Source organism: Canis lupus, chromosome 5 (genome assembly GCF_003254725.2).
Source record: "Canis lupus dingo isolate Sandy chromosome 5, ASM325472v2, whole genome shotgun sequence".
Classification (NCBI taxonomy): Eukaryota; Metazoa; Chordata; class Mammalia; order Carnivora; family Canidae; genus Canis; species Canis lupus.
In genome coordinates this window covers 46,742,390-46,761,879 of record NC_064247.1, presented here as the reverse complement: position 1 = coordinate 46,761,879, position 19,490 = coordinate 46,742,390, and the positions used below count along the sequence as shown (strand labels likewise).

General features: G+C 36.9%; 2 protein-coding genes across 16 annotated transcripts in view; one reads left to right on the top strand and one right to left on the bottom strand.

The window, feature by feature from the left end:
- Nucleotides 1–7,824, bottom strand: part of LOC112647155 (integrin subunit beta 3 binding protein) — a 70,158-nt gene extending 62,334 nt beyond the window's left edge. For 6 of the 14 annotated variants that reach the window (XM_025427916.3, XM_025427919.3, XM_049109537.1 and 3 more), the window contains exons 1-2: nt 7,403–7,701; nt 7,223–7,292 (exon numbers count right to left, since the gene is read on the bottom strand). In XM_025427916.3, coding sequence (XP_025283701.1) covers nt 7,223–7,292; nt 7,403–7,415 — 83 coding nt within the window. In that variant the 5' untranslated portion in view covers nt 7,416–7,701. Of the gene's footprint in view, nt 1–6,712; nt 6,854–6,951; nt 6,970–7,222; nt 7,293–7,398 lie in introns of those variants that run through there. The other 8 variants (XM_035715748.2, XM_025427917.3, XM_025427923.3 and 5 more) reach the window with 8 other exon arrangements.
- EFCAB7 (EF-hand calcium binding domain 7) overlaps nt 7,788–19,490 on the top strand; it is a 47,293-nt gene continuing 35,590 nt past the window's right edge. For both annotated transcript variants that reach the window (XM_025427910.3, XM_025427909.3), the window contains exons 1-6: nt 7,788–7,924; nt 10,134–10,321; nt 14,939–15,150; nt 15,792–15,878; nt 16,615–16,810; nt 17,240–17,361. In XM_025427910.3, coding sequence (XP_025283695.1) covers nt 7,920–7,924; nt 10,134–10,321; nt 14,939–15,150; nt 15,792–15,878; nt 16,615–16,810; nt 17,240–17,361 — 810 coding nt within the window. In that variant the 5' untranslated portion in view covers nt 7,788–7,919. The remainder of the gene's footprint in view (nt 7,925–10,133; nt 10,322–14,938; nt 15,151–15,791; nt 15,879–16,614; nt 16,811–17,239; nt 17,362–19,490) is intronic.

Below are 19,490 nucleotides of genomic sequence, written 5' to 3'. Positions count from 1 at the left end.
AGACCCCCTGCAAAGCAAATCTACTTACTAAGATTCAGTATTTGCATATTATTAATTGTAAAATGTACAAAAAAGTCATTCTACCAGGTGTTAACAGTATTTCTATATAGTTTTAAACTGCATTTTCCTGATGACTAACAAAATTTTTCCTTGCCATTTATGTAACTTTTTTAAAAAATTAAGTATTAGTTCAAGTTTTTGAACTAATAATTTAATAAGGTTTTTTTTTACTGTTCAAGTTATAAGAATTCTTCATATATTCTCAATATAAACTGTTTAAAATATGTCTTATAAATATTTTCTCCTATTCAGTGGTTTGTCAATTCATTTTCTTAAAGATTTTTTTAAAAAGATTTTGAGGCACCTGGGTGGCTCAGTGGTTGAGTGTCTGCCTTTGGCTCGGGTCATGATCACGGGGTCCTGGGCTCGAGTTCCTGAGCAGGCTTCCTGGGGGGAGCCTGCTTCTTCCTCTGCTTATGTCTCTGCCTCTCTCTGTGTGTCTCTCATGAATAAATAAAATCTTACAAAAACAATTTTTATTTATGTGACACAGAGAGAGGGAACAAGCAGCGGAAGAGGGAGAAGCAGGTTCCCTGCTGAGCAGGGAGCCAACGAGGGGCTCAATCCCAGAACCCTGGGATCATGACTCAAGCCAAAGGTAGATGCTAACTGAACCACCCCAGTGTCTCATTAAGATATATTTTTTAAGTACTCTCTATACCCTATGTGGGACTTGAACTCACAACCCTGAGATCCAGAGTTGCATGCTAAGGCAAGGCACCCTGACAATTCATTTTTAAAAATTTTAATTTTTACTTTAATTCCAGTATGGTTAACATACAGTGTTATATTAGTTTCAAGTATATAAAATAGTGACTCAACAATTCTATACATTACTCAGTGCTCATGAAGATGAGTATATTCTTACCTATTTCACCCATCTCCTTACTTACCTCCCCTCTGGTAACCATCTGTTTGCTCTCTATAGTTAAGAGTCTGTTTTTTTGGTTTGTCTCTTTTCCCCTTTGTTTAATTCCACATGAGTGAAATCATACAGTATTTGTCTTTCTCTGACTTATTTCACTGAGCATTATGCTCTCTAGCTACATTCATGTTGTTGTGAATGGCAAGATTTCACTCTTTTATGGCTGAATAATATTCTATCTATATCTATCTATCTACATATCTAGCTATTGTAAATAATGGTGCAGTAAATACAATTAACACAGGGGTGCATATATCCTTTCAAATTATTATTTTTGTATTCTTTGGGTAAATGCCTAATAGTGCTATTACTGGATCATGGGGTGTTTTTATTTTTAATTTTTTGAGGAACCTATGTACTATTTTCCAGAGTGGTTGCACCAGTTTGCATATCCACCAAATATGTACAAGAGCTCCTTTTTCTCCCCATCCTTGTTAACACATATTTGTGTTTTTTATTTTAGCCATACTGATAGGTGTGAGATGTCTCATAGTAGTTTTTATTTCATTTACCTGATAATGAGTGATGTTGAGCACCTTTTCATGTGTCTGTTGGTCATCTGTATGCCTTCTTTGGAGAAATGTCTGTTCATGTCTTCTGCCCATTTTTAAATTGGATTATTTAGGGGTTTTTGGTGTTCTACTGTATAAGTCTTTACATATTTTGGGTACTAACCCTTTATCAGATATATATTTGCAAATATCTTCTCCCATTCAGTAGGTTGTCTTTTAGTTTTGTTGATTGTTTCCTCTGTTATGCAGGAGTATTTAATTTTGATGTGGTCCCAATAGTTTTTGCTTTTGTTCCCCTTACTTCAGGAGACAGATCCGGAAAAATGTTGCCACAGCCAACTGCAGAAAAATCACTGCCTGTGCTCTCTTCTAGAATTTTTATGGTTTCAGGTCTCACATTGAAGTCCTTAATCCATTTTGAGTTTATTTTCATGCATCATGTAAAAAAAAGTGGTCCAGTTCTATTCTTGTGCATGTAGCTGTCCAGCTTCCCAACACCATTTTGTTGAAAAGACTTTTTCCCATTGCATATTCTTACCTCCTCTGTTGAAGATTAACTGACCATATAATCATGAGTTTGTTTCTGGGCTTTCTATCCTGTTCCATTGATCTATGTTTCTATTTCTGTGTCAGTACCATACTCTTTTGATTACTACAGCCTCGTAGTATAACTTGAAATCTGGAATTGTAATTATTTCCAGCTTTTGACAATTCATTTTCTTAATTGTGTCCTTTGATAAGCAGCATTGAATCTAAAGATCAACTGGGGAGAACTATTATTTTTACATTATCGAGACTTCAAATCCATAAACACGCCCCTATTTACATCTTTAGTTCCTCTACCCCTATTCCTTTATTAGGCTGAGATTTCTTAGAAAAATATGCTAGAATTTCTTCCAAAGAGGGGAATAATTCTAAAATTTGATAGTAGTAACCAAAATAGTCAACCAGGCAAATTAAATGATCCTCTGACATCTTTTGTTCGCTCCATCTCTGATGGCACGATAGCTGAGTCTGGGGACAATGATCAGTTGTCCCTATTGGACCAGCTATTACCCTTTTTATGGACAAAATCTTCAACTGGTGTTGGTAGAATCTACAGTACACCTCCAATCAAGAATCAAACAGATCTCTCAAAACCTCTCCCCAGAATTAATACCCTATAAATAAGGAAATCTTTCAAGGCATCAAGCCCATATATAAGATTGCAAGACGGGGATCCCTGGGTGGCTCGGCAGTTTAGCGCCTGCCTTGAGCCCGGGGTGTGATCCTGGAGTCCCAGGATCGAGTCCCACATCGGGCTCCCTGCATGGAGCCTGCTTCTCCCTCTGCCTGTGTGTCTCTGCCTCTCCCTCTCTCTGTGTCTCTCATGAATAAATAAATAAGTAAAATCTTAAAAATAAAAATAAGATTACAAGAGTCATTGCTATATCATTCCTTGCACTAGTCCCTGCAATACCCCTATTTTCCTGTGAGAAAACCCAATGTCCAATGATAAAGGTCTATCCAGGACCTCTGAGCAGTAAAGAACACTGTTATTCCCTCAGCACCTGACTTTTCCTAACCCCCTCATACTGCTGGCACCAACTGCCACTGAAAGCAAAACTTTTTATTATAATTGATCTTTGCAGTGCATTTTTTAGTATTCTAGTTGATAAAAGTATTTTTGCTTTCATTTGGGAAGGATGGCAATACACCCAGATAGTAATGTTCCAGGGTTACACAGAGAGTCCTTTTCACAAACCTTTAAATTGGATGATATAAAGTTTCCTGTAGGTTCTACTTTGTTACAATACACAGATGATTGCTTCTCTGCTGTCTTTCTCAAACCTCTTCACAGGAAGACAACATCTACCTGTTATAACTTTTGGTCTTTTCTACCTCTGAGACCAATAATACATTATATGTTAATTAGCTGAATTTAAATAAAATTAAATGATAAATGATAAATTCAAAAAACAAAAACTTTTGGTCTTGGGCAGCCCTGGTGGCGCAGCGGTTTGGTGCAGCTTGCGGCCTGGGGTGTGATCCTGGAGACCCTGGGATCGAGTCCCACATCGGGCTCCCTGAATGGAGCCTGCTTCTCCCTCTGTCTGTGTCACTGCCTCTCTCTCTGTGTCTATGAATAAATAAATAAAATCTTTAAAAAAAAAAAAAAAAACTTTTGGTCTTAAAGGGACATAAAAAAAAAAAAAAAAAAAAAAAAAGGGACATAAAATCTCCAAAGAAGGGATGCCTGGGTGGCTCAGGATGTGATCCCAGGTCTGGGGATTGAGTCCCGCATCAGGCTCTCTGTGAGGAGCCTGCTTTTCCCTCTATATCTCTCCCTCTCTCTCTGTGTGTCTCTAATGAATAAATAAATAAAATCTTAAAAAAAAAATCTCCAAAGAAAAACTACAGTTGGCTCAAACCCAGGTTTGATACTTAGGGCATTTGATCTTGAAATAAGGACTACATTTAGATCCAGAATTCATGACATTCTCAACTTCCCAAAACCCAACCCAAAGCACCAATTACAAGTTTTTTTTGGCCAGGTAGCTGCTGTTGAAATTGATTCCAAACTTCTCGTATGATTCAATCTCTATATGCTTTACTTGAAAATAACAAACTTGACCCTACTATTTGGAAAGATAAGCTTTTGGGACTTTAGAGAAAAGCCTAATAAAGTCCCCTGCCTTCAGATGTCCTAATTATCAACTTCCCTTTGTATATGAAAGGGAAGGGAATAATACCCTTAGAGTACTCACCCCAAAACAGGGAGACCCTCATCAACTCATAGTGACCCTCCAGCTAACAACTGGACCCTGCAGCACAGGGATATCCACCTCACCTCAGAGCCATTCCAGCCACTGCCTTTGTGGATAAGGCAACTGAAAGAATAGTCAGGGGATCCCATCTTTGTGCCCTATGCATAAGAAGTCTTCCTTAATTCTCATTACACTCAACACTCTTTAGTCATTTTGTCTCCTATGAAACCCTCCTGTAACTGGTCCTCATACAATTCTTTTTCACTATAGTAACTTTAATCTGGCTATTCTCCACAAACATTTATACCAATAGCCAGTATGCCTTTAGGGTAGCTCAATACTTTGAAAATGTTATGGAAACAATGAGGTTTCCTTACCTCTGACGGGGATAAATTAAAAATGGTTCCTATGTCCAGACCTTATTAAATGCCATATTTTTGTTGGCCGCTCTGGCTATTAAGGTCCTGGGCATTCTAAACTTGACTCCCTGGACGCCAAAGGAAACCACCTTGCTGATATTTCTGCCAAAAATGCTGCTCTCAAGGAAATCAATAGCCAAACCTCTGTCATGGTCCAAAGGAATAGTGTCTCAAATGATAATCTTGAAAAACTGACCAGAGACATCCAACAATAGGCCCCGGAATAGGAAAAAAAAATTGGAAACCTAATAATTGTTCATTTGATAAAAAGAAAAAAACTTGCTTGGACCAAATAACAATCTGGCCCTACCAGAAATTTTAAAAATTCCACTATTTACCACTGTACATGCATTAAATCATTGGTCTACTAACAAAATGATAGTGTTTATGAACCAATATTGGTGGGGAAATATTAGTGAGGTACCTATACCTCACTTGCCCCACCTGTCTAAAACACAACACAGGAAAATCTGTCTGCACGGCTCTCCAACACTTTACATTACCTCAAAGACTATTCAATTTTCACAAATGGATTTCATACAGCTTCCCCATCTAATGGATATAAATATGCTTTGGTCATGGTTTGTATGTTTCCTCATTGGACTAAAGTCTTCTTTTGTAGACTGGCTTCCCCCTCTTCTGTGACCAAAATTCTGTTAGAAAAAACTTATCCCTACTTGGTGAACCCCTCTTGAACTTCAGTGATTGGGGAGCCCATTTTATCAGTTAGATGCTTTAACAAGTCTGCTGTTTGGCTAGTTTTACAACACTTTTACTGTGCATCCAATCATCAATCCCCAGGGTCAGTCCAACACACTAGTGGCACTAGTAAGACTCAATTGACAAAATTTGTAGAGACCCTCTAAATTGGCCTAAAGACTCAATTGGCCTAATGCACTGCCTTTATTACTTCTAAATCTCAGACCTGCTCCCTTGGGAACTCATAGACCTTTCACTGTTTGAGACAGTCACAGAAAATCCAGTGCACTTGGTTCCTGATTCCTTTGATCCACAGTTGGTAAAAGGAGATATATTTCAAGATTGTAAAAGCCTAATTGTTTCTATTAAAAGCAACCATGCTTTGGTAGAGTGATCTTTTCACAGTGCACTCCCAGGAGACAACGACCTTAAGCACCACACCTTGCAACTTGGGGATTGAAAGACTCCAAGAGTCCAGAAAGACTCTCTTCAACTTTGCTGGAAAGCTCCCTACCCTGGACTGTTAGCCAACCCTTTTGCACCACACCTAAGGGAATGAACTCTAGGATTCATATGACACATCTAAAGAAAGCATCAAACTCTGACTGGACCCGAGCCCTATATGATCTGAAAGATTTACTGGAATTGAAACAGGTAACATCTGATGACAGAGTTTTCACAAGATGTCTGGACCAGGCCTGTTGAAAGGTTCAGGATTCACGGAAGTCTCTCTTTTCCATCTGGACTATTAACTGACTCTGGATTTTTGTCCAAAATTCATGGTTTCTGAATTTTCAACTTTACCATATTATTAACAACACACTTGGTTCCAACAAGTTCTTTTGAGATAATATTTTTTAAAAAGTCTTTGAAGTTTTGCTCTTTCACAAAAAGTTAACCAGCTATTGCTTCATGTTTATACTGACACGGTTTCTTCTCAAATGCACTGGGTTAATCCTTTCCATGTGCTCTTGCAGTCATCGCTGTTCTGCTTTCGTGACCGATTTAAGGAGGGACTTCCAGGAGGCATACATGACTCTGGGTTTGCCTCTGTAAGGGAAACTTTTCTCTCCTAAGTTGGAATAAGTGCCAATATTTTTAGTTGGCTACTTTCAGATCTAGGATCCTGGTTTAGAACCATCCAACAATTTGGAATTGTCCCCTTACTTTTGAATCTGTACCTGCTGACTGTCAAATCTTTGTAAAACAAAAACAAAAACAAAAACAAAAAAAAAACCCGAGGTACCCGATAAGATGATCTTCAATGCTTACAATCTTGATAAATACGGACTACAGAGGGGAACTGCCTGAAAGTTCTCCCAATACCCCTCCTTGTTACTCAAATTTTACCTCAAAAGGTTTCCAGTTTGTACAATTTGGCTCCACAGTGGAACAGGACAAGCAGGAAAGATCCGTCCTGGCACTAAGTGGCAAAAAGGTCACTGACCAGAAAAATCTGACTCTTCATCAGCGATGTGTTTGGACAAAGATCTCGACCAAAGGGAGGAAATGCGAAAATTAATAAAGGGGAAACTTCACTGGAGTGGAGTAGGGAGGAGAGAGGGGGAGGCTCAACGGGGAATTTATACCACTGAACGTCAATTCTAGGAAGAACTGTCAATCACAGACCCCGACAGAAGAATTTCAACAGGAAAGAGTCGTTAATCACAGCTCCCAATAGGGAAAGATAAACACTGCATCTCCTACAAAATAGAGGCCACCCTGCAACTCAGCCAAGGAGAAATCGTCACCACCTTTGACCTCAACGGACTGTTCTCCCACCGACTCTGGGTCACCCTACCCCCTCCCAACGTCTTCCTCCTTCTCCATAAAATAGCTCCTCTACTTTGTTGGACTTACCTGTGGTTTTGCCATACCTTGCACGCAGTGGATTGCACGGCTTGGTTAGCCCCCAGTAGGCCCATCTTTGCTAGGAAAATAACGGACTGTTATTTTTAAGGACAACTTAGTTATCTACTCTCCTTGCTCAAAAAAGCGACCCAGGAAACAGCAATGGGGTGGGGGACGGTAGATACCTACGGCATTTCGACATTCAGGAAAGCACCACCGCCGGATAGAAGGAACCGAGCAGCCTCTTCCTAAAGCGGAGAACCTTCGCGGGGGTTAAAAACTGGCGCCTGAAAAGCGCGGGCCTCGCGGGCGCCAGTGCCGGTGTCACACGCAAAGTGGCCCGCTGGAAACACCGTCTCGGCTTCGAGGGATCCGACTGATAAGGGGCGGGAGGGAGGAGAGAAGAGTCTAGTTAAGGACCTAGGACCTCATCCGGTCCCTGCCAGTGCAACACAGCGCCCTCCTTCCACTCCGGCCATTCCAGACCCCGACAGACGAGCGGCACAGCAGTCGGTCCTCTCCGGATTTACGTCCGGCGATTTCTACCCGGACTGTTTGGGGAGGTGCTCCGCCTCTTATTTCCGGTGGCGGAGAGGCGCAGTTGCCATGGTGATTCAAGGAAAGGCCGAGGTCGGTCCGGCTGCTGGTGCGGGGACCGTGGAATCCTTGGAGGGAACTGGCCGCGCTTCCTCGCGTGTGAGCTGGAATGAGGTAGCAGACGGCTCGCTGTCTCTGTCTCGGCGCCGCACCCCGCCTCGACTTTTTTTTTTTTTTTTTTTTTTCTCTCTCTCAGCTGCTGCTTTTACTTCTCTGTCATACTAACGCCGCGGTCGCGGTTGTGGTGCTAAGAGACATCCCGGAGCACAGAGAGGTTGCCCGAGGCGAGCCGCGAGCCTGTTTCACCGTGCGGGGCCGGCGCCTGGGCGCCGCTGCTTTCACTTGGCCCTTCAGAAGCCGTGGGCGCTGGCGAACAGTTTATTTTTCTTGCTATTGTGTGGCGGGTTATTTATGGAGCGTTTGCTGCAATGTGCTCTCGGGGCTCCCGGCGCGGGGGGGGGGGAGGGGGCGGGGGGGCCCCTGTTGCGGTCTCGGGCTGGAGTTTTAAATGAAGGAGGTTTCCAAACCTGAGGGGTGCAGTTATATATTTATTGAAGCTTCCGTTTAGTCTCTCGTCACACACACACACACACAAAAGGGGAAAGCATAGAATTCTGGAACATTTTTCTACTGTGGGATTTCCATGGGAGGGAATCCCCTTTTTTTGCAAAGAGTTATTTCGAGGACGGTCCAAAAAATAAATAAATAACTTAAAAGTTGTTTGCAAATTTGTTGCAAAATGAACACGTATTCTTCCTTTCTTTTCGGAACAGTTCCCCACCCCCCCCACCCCCCCGACCCCCCCGACCCCCCTGCCACTTTGGTGAGGAGCTGCGTGCACGCATATGTGTTTAAAACTGATGCTTAATTACAGTGATATCAATTTGCAGGAAGCAGACTGTGACACCTCATCCCTATGGGGTCCTTCTAAATCTGGTGTAATATGAAAGTGTCAGGCAGGCAGTCTGTGTATTATAAATAGGGTACTTCATCCATGATAAGCGATTATTATCTTTCTTTCCCAAGTGTAAAAGACCTATATAATTCAAGAAGGTGCAAGTGATTTAGGCCTCCTGAGTAAGAATCCAATGAGTCCTGAAGGGGACCCTACCTGTGTCGTCTTATTGTTGAACTTGAAATATTCAATTTATTAGGTTGGAATGTATTTTTAGAAGTCAAAGCTGGGTAAAATAATGTTGGAAGCTGTTAGACCACCAGCACAATTTAGTGCCTCATAGCTAACTGTTGTACAAGAAGCCTTCATTCACTTTAATAAAGAAGAAACTGTTATCAAAATTTACTGCCTCTTGATACTTAACCGCTAGCTGGGTGACATCTCTGTCCCTCAATTTCCTTACCTGTAAAAGGGACAAAAGATACCTGACCGCAGTGCTAAGGATGCATTAAGATATAGGATAGTTCTTTAAGCCTTATGAGATGAGGTGCTATGTAACCCCACGCATTATTAGTAACAAATGCAGTAAAATCTCAGGATAATGCTATAAATAGGATCCAAAAAAATTCATTCAAAATGTGCGCCTGCATTATTGAGATGTTGGTGAAATGACCTGGTTGATACTGCTGAGGTGATGGCCAACTCCCAGTCACATGACATTCAAATTCTCATTATTGCTGCTGTTCCACTCTTTCAAAGTTTATTTAGCACTTATGTGCAAGGCACTGTTTGTATGCTTTACACATATTAAATCCTCATGACAACCCTATGAAGACTTAACTTACTGTCCTCTCTCTTTAGAAGATTTTATTTATTTAACTGAGAGAGAGTACAAGAACAAGAGCAAGCACAAGTTGGGAGGAGGGCAGGAGAGGGCAAAGCAGGCTCTCCGCTGAGCTCAATCCCAAGACCCCAGCATCATGACCTGAGCTGAAGGCAGATGCCTAACTGACTGAGCTGCCCAGGTGCCCCAACTTACTATCCTCTTATTTTGAGAGTATTGCTGTGTGCTTTGCCTTTGCTCTATGATACTTCTTTTGCATTTATATTACAGCTTTGCTTTGGCTTTATTCTTGTTCTCCTATATATATTTTTTCTATATGTATTTCCACTCAGTTGATTTTTATGTTTCTATATACTAGATATTTGATATATACATGTATATTTATATATATGTATATATAAACTGGCAAAGTCTTATTATAATTTAGCATATAATAATACAACTGTATGCATATTATGTCTTTTTTCCACACATATGAAAACTTTAACGCTTTGATTCCCCTTCCCCCCCATTTGAATGGCAAGATAACATTGACATTTTAGGGGATTAACACTGACTAAAATTTTTAAATCCTTTTCTAATAGAATGGCCATCAGTCCAGGAAGAGATGCATCTTTCTCCAGTCAGAAGTCAGCGCTTTCAGAAAGTCCTCGAACAAAGAGATTTCCACTAACTGAAGAAGAGATATTTTATATGAATTGTAGAGCTGCCTACTTAACTGTTTTTAAAAGCAGCTTAGAAAACATTATTTCTAAAGAACAACTTTACTTGGGTAAATTTTTCCTTAAAATATATGTATTTTGCCTTGTTTGTTGAAAGTTAATAGATCAGAAAGACAGGAGTAAGAATTACATTGTTACATCATCCTAATTTCTTAGGGAAGCTTGAGCAGTGGAACTACATTATGCTTTTGTGCATTTTATATATTCATATATGCTGGTAGCTTCAAAATAAAACATTCAGTGTTTATACAGACTAGATTAGTATTTTTAGAGCTTCTATCAATTACTTGCTTAAAAATATTTTTTAAAAAATTCTTATTTGGTAACTTGAGATTTATAATAGAATTTTTTTTTAAAGATGTTATTTATTTATTCATGAGAGACACAGGCAGAGGGACAGTCAGGCTCCATGCAGGGAGCCCGATGTGGGACTCGATCCCAGGACTCCAGGATCACACCCCCGGCCAAAGGCAGGCACTAAACCACTGAGCCACCCAGGGATTCCCTATAATAGAATTTAAAACACTTGGCATCTGAATCACTGACCTGAATTCGACCTATGCTGGGGAAAATGTAAAGAATATATAAAAATGGGTTGAATGATTATAAAAGATAAATATTAGGAAATAAGTAAAATTTTGAAAGAGTGTTGGCTTTTTGTTTGTTTTTAGTGGGTGGAGAAGTTGGAAGTTGGGTCTTTTTTTGCTTCTCTTCATGGTTTCTAAAGAAAATTTAGAATTTTCTAAATTTCTCTGGTTGCAAGCATCCCTCAACCCAACGAATTTTGTCCTTGCTAGGTATACCAAGTGACTTAGAGGTCTTTACTCTCAAGAGAATGTAAACAATACCAGATAATACTGAATACTCATGTCAGTTTCATCAAGGCTAATAACTTTATGAATGGAGAAACAGTTATTCTGCCAACTGTTACAAGCGATTTCCTTAAAGAAAAATTCTGACATATTTTTGCAATAATGTCTCGGGTTAGTATGCAATAAGATATCATTTGAGGAAGTCCATATTGGGGAATATGAAAATTGAAAAGATTAAAATTTATATTTTATTATAAACTATAATTTTAGGTTTTTAAAAATTCTTTTGAAAGTAGTCTGAGATCATGAATCTCCTGTTTAAAAGTTTAGCCTGACTTTCATTATTATGGCATTTAGTTTGCGAATCAATGAGTATACGAATTACTAAGGTGCTCTCAGTCTTAGAGAATTATCTGGATTATTCAGTGTTTATCTCTTTAGTGTGTAATAATTGAGTTCAGATAATGTAGAGTTTTATAAAGTAGAGTGAAGCAGTGATATTTTTCTTATTACTATGTCTTTCATCTGTATCTTTCTGCCACTTATGCATATAACATATGCTTTGACTTTCCATTTCAAGGTTGGATAGAACAGTACCATTACTAGAGGTTTATAGTTTCTTTTTTTTTTTTTTACTTTAACTTATAGATAATACAGGTACTATAGACTCATGTCAAAGCTTAAAGTAAACCCTAGCAAAAGATTGGTATTTTGGTGTAAGCCTTTAAACATTTATAGTTACATGTTTTTACTATTATTAGACATAATAATGGGCACCAAGTAATTCTAAAAGTAGAAATTTAGTTAGATTAGTAATTACTAAGTTATACCTGTTTCTTAGATATGACACTGTCTACTTACTGAGTACATGTTTAGGCATAATCCATTTTATTCTGAGAAAGTTGTTTTGTAATTAATAGTATATTTAAAAACTGTTTTTGTTTTTTTGGGAGGGGGAGCAGGAGAGGGAGAGAGAATCTTAAGCAGGCTCCATGCCCACCACAGAGCCCAATGTGGGGCTTGATCTCACAACCTTGAGATTATGACCTGAGCCGAAATTGAGGTTTGGATGCTTAACTGACTGAGCCACCTGGGTGCCCCAAACCCCATTTTTGTTATTGAACATAGCATCAAGTGTATGCTGACTGCCACTTGTGGGAAAGAGTTACACACCCATTTTCCCAAAGCTGTACAGAAAATAACATTTTCTTTTTTTTTCTTCTAAAGATTTATTTGTTTTAGAGAAAGAGTGCATGAGTAGGGGGAGGGGCAGAGGGAAAGAATCTTCAAGCCTACTCCCCTCTGAGTATGGAGCCAAATGGGGCTTGATCCCATGATCCATGAGATCATGACGTGAGCTGAAACCAAGAGCCAAACACTTAACCTCTTTCTTTCTCTTTCTTTCTTTCTTTCTTTCTTTCTTTCTTTCTTTCTTTCTTTCTTTCTTTCTTTCTTTCTTCCTTCCTTCCTTCCTTCCTTCCTTCCTTCCTTCCTTCCTTCCTTCCTTCTTTCTTTTCTTTTTTCTTTTCTTTTCTTTCTTTTCTTTCTTTCTCCTTCCCTTTCTCTTTCTTTCTCTCTTCCTTTTTTTTTTTGAGTAATCTCCAGCCCTAATGGGCTCGAACTCATGACCCCCAGATCAAGAGTTGCATGCTCCACCCACTGAGCCAGTCAGGCACCCCAGTATTTTCTTTCACATGGACTTTGACTTCAAATCATGACTTCATTTAGGCCGTACTTGTATTTTTACCTTTTATTATATATATATTTTTTAAGATTTTATTTATTTATTCATGAGAGACACAGAGAGAAAGAGAGAGGCAGAGACACAGGCAGAGGGAGAAGCATGCTCCATGCAGGGAGCCTGATGTGGTGGGACTCGATCCTGGGTCTCCAGGATCAGGCCCTGGGATGAAGGCGATGCTAAACTGCTGAGCCACCCGGGCTGCCCTATTCTTATCTTTTAAAGGATGGAGGTTGGCTGGAGATCCTAAAAACACATGTATCTTTTCCCTGATTCTCATAATAGCTGAATTATGGAATTGTCCATTTTTTTTAAGATTTTATTTATTTATTCATGACAGACAGAGAGAGAGAGGCAGAGACATAGGCAGAGGGAGAAGCAGGCTCCATGCAGGGAGCCTGATGTGGGACTCAATCCCGAACTCCAGGATCACACCCTGGGCTGAACGCAGGCGTTAAACCACTGAGCCACCCAGGGATCCCCCTGGAATTGTCCATTTTTATGCTAGACAAAATACTTACCTTTTGTTCATTCCTAGGGCAGTGTGGTAATCGGGGCTTTTGTCTACATCCAAAATAAACCTTTGGAAATAAAAAGAACTTATATTATCTCCATTGCTAGAAGTTTCCACAAAGGCTTTCTAGGTGTAATTTCTGTTAGCTCTATTAGCTCTAAATGATTGTCTTGTTTCCTTTTCTCTAACCAAAGTTTAAATTGTCTAGGTATGCTGTACTGTCATAATCTGGAGGATGGGAACATTTCTCTTAGTCTGTGGACTTCTAATCTGTTACTGACCATAAATCATGACCTTGGGTAGAGATTTTATACTTCAAGTGTGGACTTCTGTTTAGATTATAAAATTTAGGAACCAAAAAGTTTGAGTCTTGAAAAAACAAACACCCCTGTATTCTCATACACAATGAATGTTCAATATAATGGACTCACAAATGTCTGTATTTATTACCTTGCTCTAGTTTCTATTTCCTTGAGGGTATTTTTAAAAATTGTTTTATATATATTAGTCCTTATTCGTTATATTGTAGACTATCCAGATTATCATTTTTTTAGTGCTAGTTGATAATGCCCAGATCTTGTAAAATCTTACCTAAGATAGTTAGAAATGCCCAATATAAAGTTTTATAATAGAAGTTGGTAGCATAGTTCAGGACAGTTATACCTTTAAAATTTTATTACTTCCTTCCTCTGTGCTTAGGAAATGTAATCACTGATTCATTTTAGATGGTGTTATATCTTAATATGTACAGATTTGTTTATGTGCAAACTACCAATTTACTTCTTTTAAACTGTACAGAATACAGTTATTTAAAACCATCATATTTTAGTGTGTATGACATACAAATAGCTTTTCTCACATCGTAATTTGTTGCCATTCACATATATAAGGACATGCCTTTTAAAACAAGAATATCTCATGAATAACTTGTTATAAGACTTTTAAAGATTCTGGTTAAAAATCCAGAGTAATTTAACCATTGCATCTCCATAATAGCCTTCTCTCAAACTATATTGACATTCTTGATTTTTAGCAAGGCTATAACTGCTCATAGATAAATTTTGTGCATGTATTTGACTTTTGTGACATGATTAATATTCTTGAAACCTTACTATCTAGCAATAATGAACATTTTAGATATCATGACTTGTTGGCAATAATTTTCTCAGATTAATGATTTCCTCATTTCATTAAGGTATTTGTTAGGCCAGGAAAGGTAATAATTTATGCTTTTTGTGGTTATTCTTAGGTATTCAAAACAATTAAGTAGATGGTGGTTTTTAATCTTTTTTTTTCTTCCAAGCACTTTTACAAAGTAAATCAGATGTTATAGTTAATGTAGGTTGAGAACCAACTGTCAGAATAAGAAAAAATGTATTTAATTCTGGCATTAATAGATCAAGAATCTGTATCTGGTAACATATGTATTTTTTTCATTTTTGAAAGTCAGGCATGCATTGATATCAGTAGATTATCAACCCCAAAGGTGTGTGCATGTACTTCTGTATTATATTGTAATGTATAATGATTTAAAGAAAAAAGACACTTAGATACCAATTTCAATGTTACAATAACAAATAATACTTGTTTTATTGGGCAGCTCTACAGCATGCAGGAAGAAATCCATCCCAAAAAACCATTAATAAATATTGGACTCCTCAAACTGCCAAACTGAATTTTGATGATTTTTGTATAATTTTAAGGAAAGAAAAACCTACTTCAAAAGCAGAACTACTAAAATCATTTAAGCAATTAGATGTAAATGATAATGGCTCTATTTTACACACTGACCTTTATAAACTTCTAACAAAGGTAAGATTTGTGAAACAGTTTTATAATATGCAAATTGCTAGTAAAACTATTTGGAATCTAGCTTTAGCTACCAAGGCCACATTAAAAATAACTATTTCATTGGCAGGTGAAATGAATCACATACATGTTGTTTATAAAGTACTTAAGGATCCTTCTGGATGAAAGGTGCTTTGTAAATAAAACATAAAGTATAAAATTGAATCCATGTTGCAATCCCATTGTGTTCCTTTGCAATTATTTGCTGCCCAGAACTTTTTGTAATTCAAGAATAGGTTCATATATGTAATGTAAAAGAGAAACAAAGTATAAATGGGATTGGGAATCCATTCTGATTCTTGATAAACTGTGAGAAATTATCATTACCCTAAATTCAGTCGTAATATTATTACTGGATATATGATATATATTGTTGAAATTTAGTAAACTGAAGTTTATACTTTTACAAAATTTAATAGAATCATGAGATTTTATTTTATATAGGTTTCATTCTTGTTTGACATAATACTCATTCTGAGATTTATAATGAAACTATATATTCAAACTGACTTGTAGAAAAGATTAAAATGAATTTCCACTCTCCCTGTTCCCCCACGTAACAAAGTGATATTCATGTTGCTTTAAAATAAATTTTGTTTTTTCAGAGAGGTGAGAAGATGACTCCAGAAGAAGTAGATGCTATAATAAGTTTGGCAGATGTAAATGCTGATGGCAAATTTGACTATATCAAGGTACGTCAGTTCATGTTAATGTAAATTTGTATACTGTGTAGGAGAAGAGTTTTTATTTTTATTTTTTTATTTTTTTCAGACAAAACAAAACTTTCTTTTTTTTTCTTTTTTTTTGTGTTTTGCAATTTTAATTATTTTATTTTTTTAATAATAAATTTATTTTTTATTGGTGTTAATTTGCCAACATACAGAATAACACCCAGTGCTCATCCTGTGAATTTTTAAAGGGGCACATCTTTTTAATATTGGCAGTGACACACTGAATATGTTGTGTAGAAATTGTACCTGAAATTAAATCTGAAGAGTATTGTAATCGGATGACTGTATTTGAAATAATAAAGGTAAAATACATGCATGTGCTCACACACAGCAGACACACACTAAAACATAGAGACTCTTCAGGAATATACCTTTTCTGGGGTGGAAGAATCATAAAAAATCATTTAGAAAAAAACTCAAGTCTACACATGTCTTATAAAAAAATAATAAATCACCTCTCTTTGTGTAACATTTTATTTTCACTCAGAGTATGACCTCCTCATTGAATCGTGGCTGCATTTCACTAGGTCACTTGAGGGTGGTCAATCTGATTCAAGAAAATAAAATGAGTAACCAAGTTCAATAGGAAATATATGCCATCTATCAGTCTATCCCTTGCCTACTAATGTGCATTTGCCTCTTCGTAGATGTATGATTGAATGTTTCACCCACTGGACTACTTTTTTATTTCCTGTAGTTTTGTAAAGTATATATGACAACCAATGAGCAATGTCTCAAAACTACTGTGGAAAAACTGGAGGTTGATAGTAAACTGAGGCGTCAACAGTTTGGAAGCCACATTGAAGGATCCCCTGAAAGGGACCCATCACCAGTACCAAAACCATCGCCTAGAACCATAAGAAAAACTGATCAGGAAACATTCTCAAATAAAGGTATTTACTTTTGACACTAAGGATTTCTTGATCAAGAATGAACAGTCATATTTGGGGATATTTTTCTACTATCTTAATGATAAATGAGAATCCAACTTTTGTTAGCTACTATTTCTAGACTCTCAGCTATAAAAATCTATTGAAGTAAAAATTTTATTATGGAACTTGACCTGGCTATGCTTATTATATTTTGTTAAAACTAAAATTTTAGGGTAAGAGTGACATGTTGAAATATAGAACCTTATTAGTAGCCAATATATTAGGGACCATTAAAGTCTGATAAATATGAAACTTCTAACTTTATTTCAATAGGAAGAACAAAAAGAAGGAAATTAATGCACATGTAGTTTTTTGCTACACTGTTTAGAAACAGACTTAGTATTGACAACTTTTCATAATGTGAGACCAAATAACTATTACTTGTTACAGGTGATACTAGGAGTTCTCTACTGGCAGCAACCAGAAAGTTCAAAACATCTGTTTCCTGTACAATTACCATGGATGTTAATAGCAACCGAAACTCAAAGTTAACTGAGCCAGATTCAATAAAGGTATTGTATTTTATGTATGTATGTATGTATATATATATATATATATATATATATATGTGTGTGTGTGTGTATATATATATATATATATACACACACACATATTTTTTTTAAGATTTAATTTTTTTATTTGAGAGAGTGCATACATGAACAGGGGAAGGGGCAGAGGGACTGGCACTCTCCCTGCTGAGCAAGGAGACCTGACTTGGGGGTGAATCCCAGGACCCTGAGATCATGACCTGCCTGAGCTGAAGTCAGACACTTAACCAACTGAGCCACCCAGGCTCCCCAAAGGTAGAGTATTTTAAATTAATAGGTAAGACTTTTTCTAAAAAAAAATTTGACATTAAGTTTATAAGTAACTATTTGGTGTCTACAGAGAACCAGTAAAGTTTGTGAATAATTCTCTTGAGATATTTCTCTGGATTACAGCATTTCTACCTATAAGTCTATTTTAATAATACTAAAGTAAAAATGATGAATAAGAATATTATTAAAAGGTCTTTAGTTTGAAAATGATGATCCTTTAATTTTTGAACCTGAAGAATTATCTGATCATGTACTTTGCCAAGCAATTTTTAAGTTTTGTTTAACAAATATTTTCCATAGGTATTTCTTATAAATAAATCATTCATTCAATATCAATTCCTGTGAGAGAAAGACAACAAAGTCACTTTGCTAAGTCAATATTTGTGGAGTGTTAATATTGATCTTCTTCCTTTGTTTTCCCTTTTTAGACTCAACCTTTACTAGTTTTCTTTCAACAGAAAATAATAGCTACAGAAATATAAAACATTAACTGGAAACTGCTAGGATACATTAAAAATGTGTACCTAGAGACCTCTGTAAAAGGGGGAAAAATGGTTATGACCACATACTGTAACTGCTGTTAGAAAACTGAACTGATTGTTCTCAAGGGCTACATTTTTGTTTCAAATAACAACTCTGTATTTGTTATTGAACTCTGAAGTCCCTTATATCTTTAAATTGCTAGAGAGTGACATTTGTTCTATATTAAAATTTTAAAACATTATCTCCAAGGAATTTTGTTCAGACTGTTTAGGAATCTCTACACCCTAAGCAATTTCGTGTGCATGTCCAAAATGTTCACACACAATATTTAGTGTTCTGACAATATTATTTTCCACCAATGAAAGCTTTCTGTATTTTGCAACTAAGTTAAATGCTCATAAAATTAACTTAGTTAAATAATTGTGGGTTACCTAATTCAAAAGTATAAACAAATAATTTTACCCAGTGTAAAGACAAAAATATTAATATGGATTATGTTAAAATCGTAATAAGGCTTTTTCTGTTTCGTGCTCCTGTTAATTGGGCCCTTACCAATACAGTTTCTTTCTTTCTTTTTTTGATCTATACAATTTCTTAATGTAGTTCAACTCAACAAATATTTATTAAAAAGGTAATATATGCCAGCTATTTTGCTTAGTATAAAACATGTATATTATATTAAAAAATAAAAAATTTACTTGACTTTTAATATTATACCAAGGTAATCCAGCATAGTATTTCATTTATTCAACAAATATTTATTGACTGGTAACTGTGCCAAGCACTGTTTTAGAAGCTGATTAAGAGCTTTAACCTTAGATGCTGATTAAGAGCTTTGGTTAAATCTTAGCTTTGTCACATAGTATATTAACTGTGTGATCTTTGGTAAGTTAGTCAACAATCCTTCTGAGTCTCAGTTTCCTTATCTATAAATTGAGAATAATTATGCTTAGTGTGTTTTTGAAAGATTTAAATCATCTCACATGTATTAAGCATTTAGCACAGTGCCAAGAACATAGTAATAATCACTTTAATAAGTAATATTGTTACTAATATTATTAGAGAACTAAGAAATAAGTGTAGATATTTATATGGTAATGATATGATGAAAATATAAAGAACTTATACTATATATGTTGTATATGGAGACCTCAATTTAGAGAGACTATCTGAAAAGCTGATAGAGACATCCTGATATGAAGTGATGCCAGCTCAGCCTAGGTTAGTAGGCTGAACATAATAAGGAAGGGACAGATTTTTTTTTTCCTAAAGATTTTATTTACTTATTTGAGAGAGAGAGAGAGCACAAGCAGATGGAGTGGCAGGCAGGGGGAGAGGGA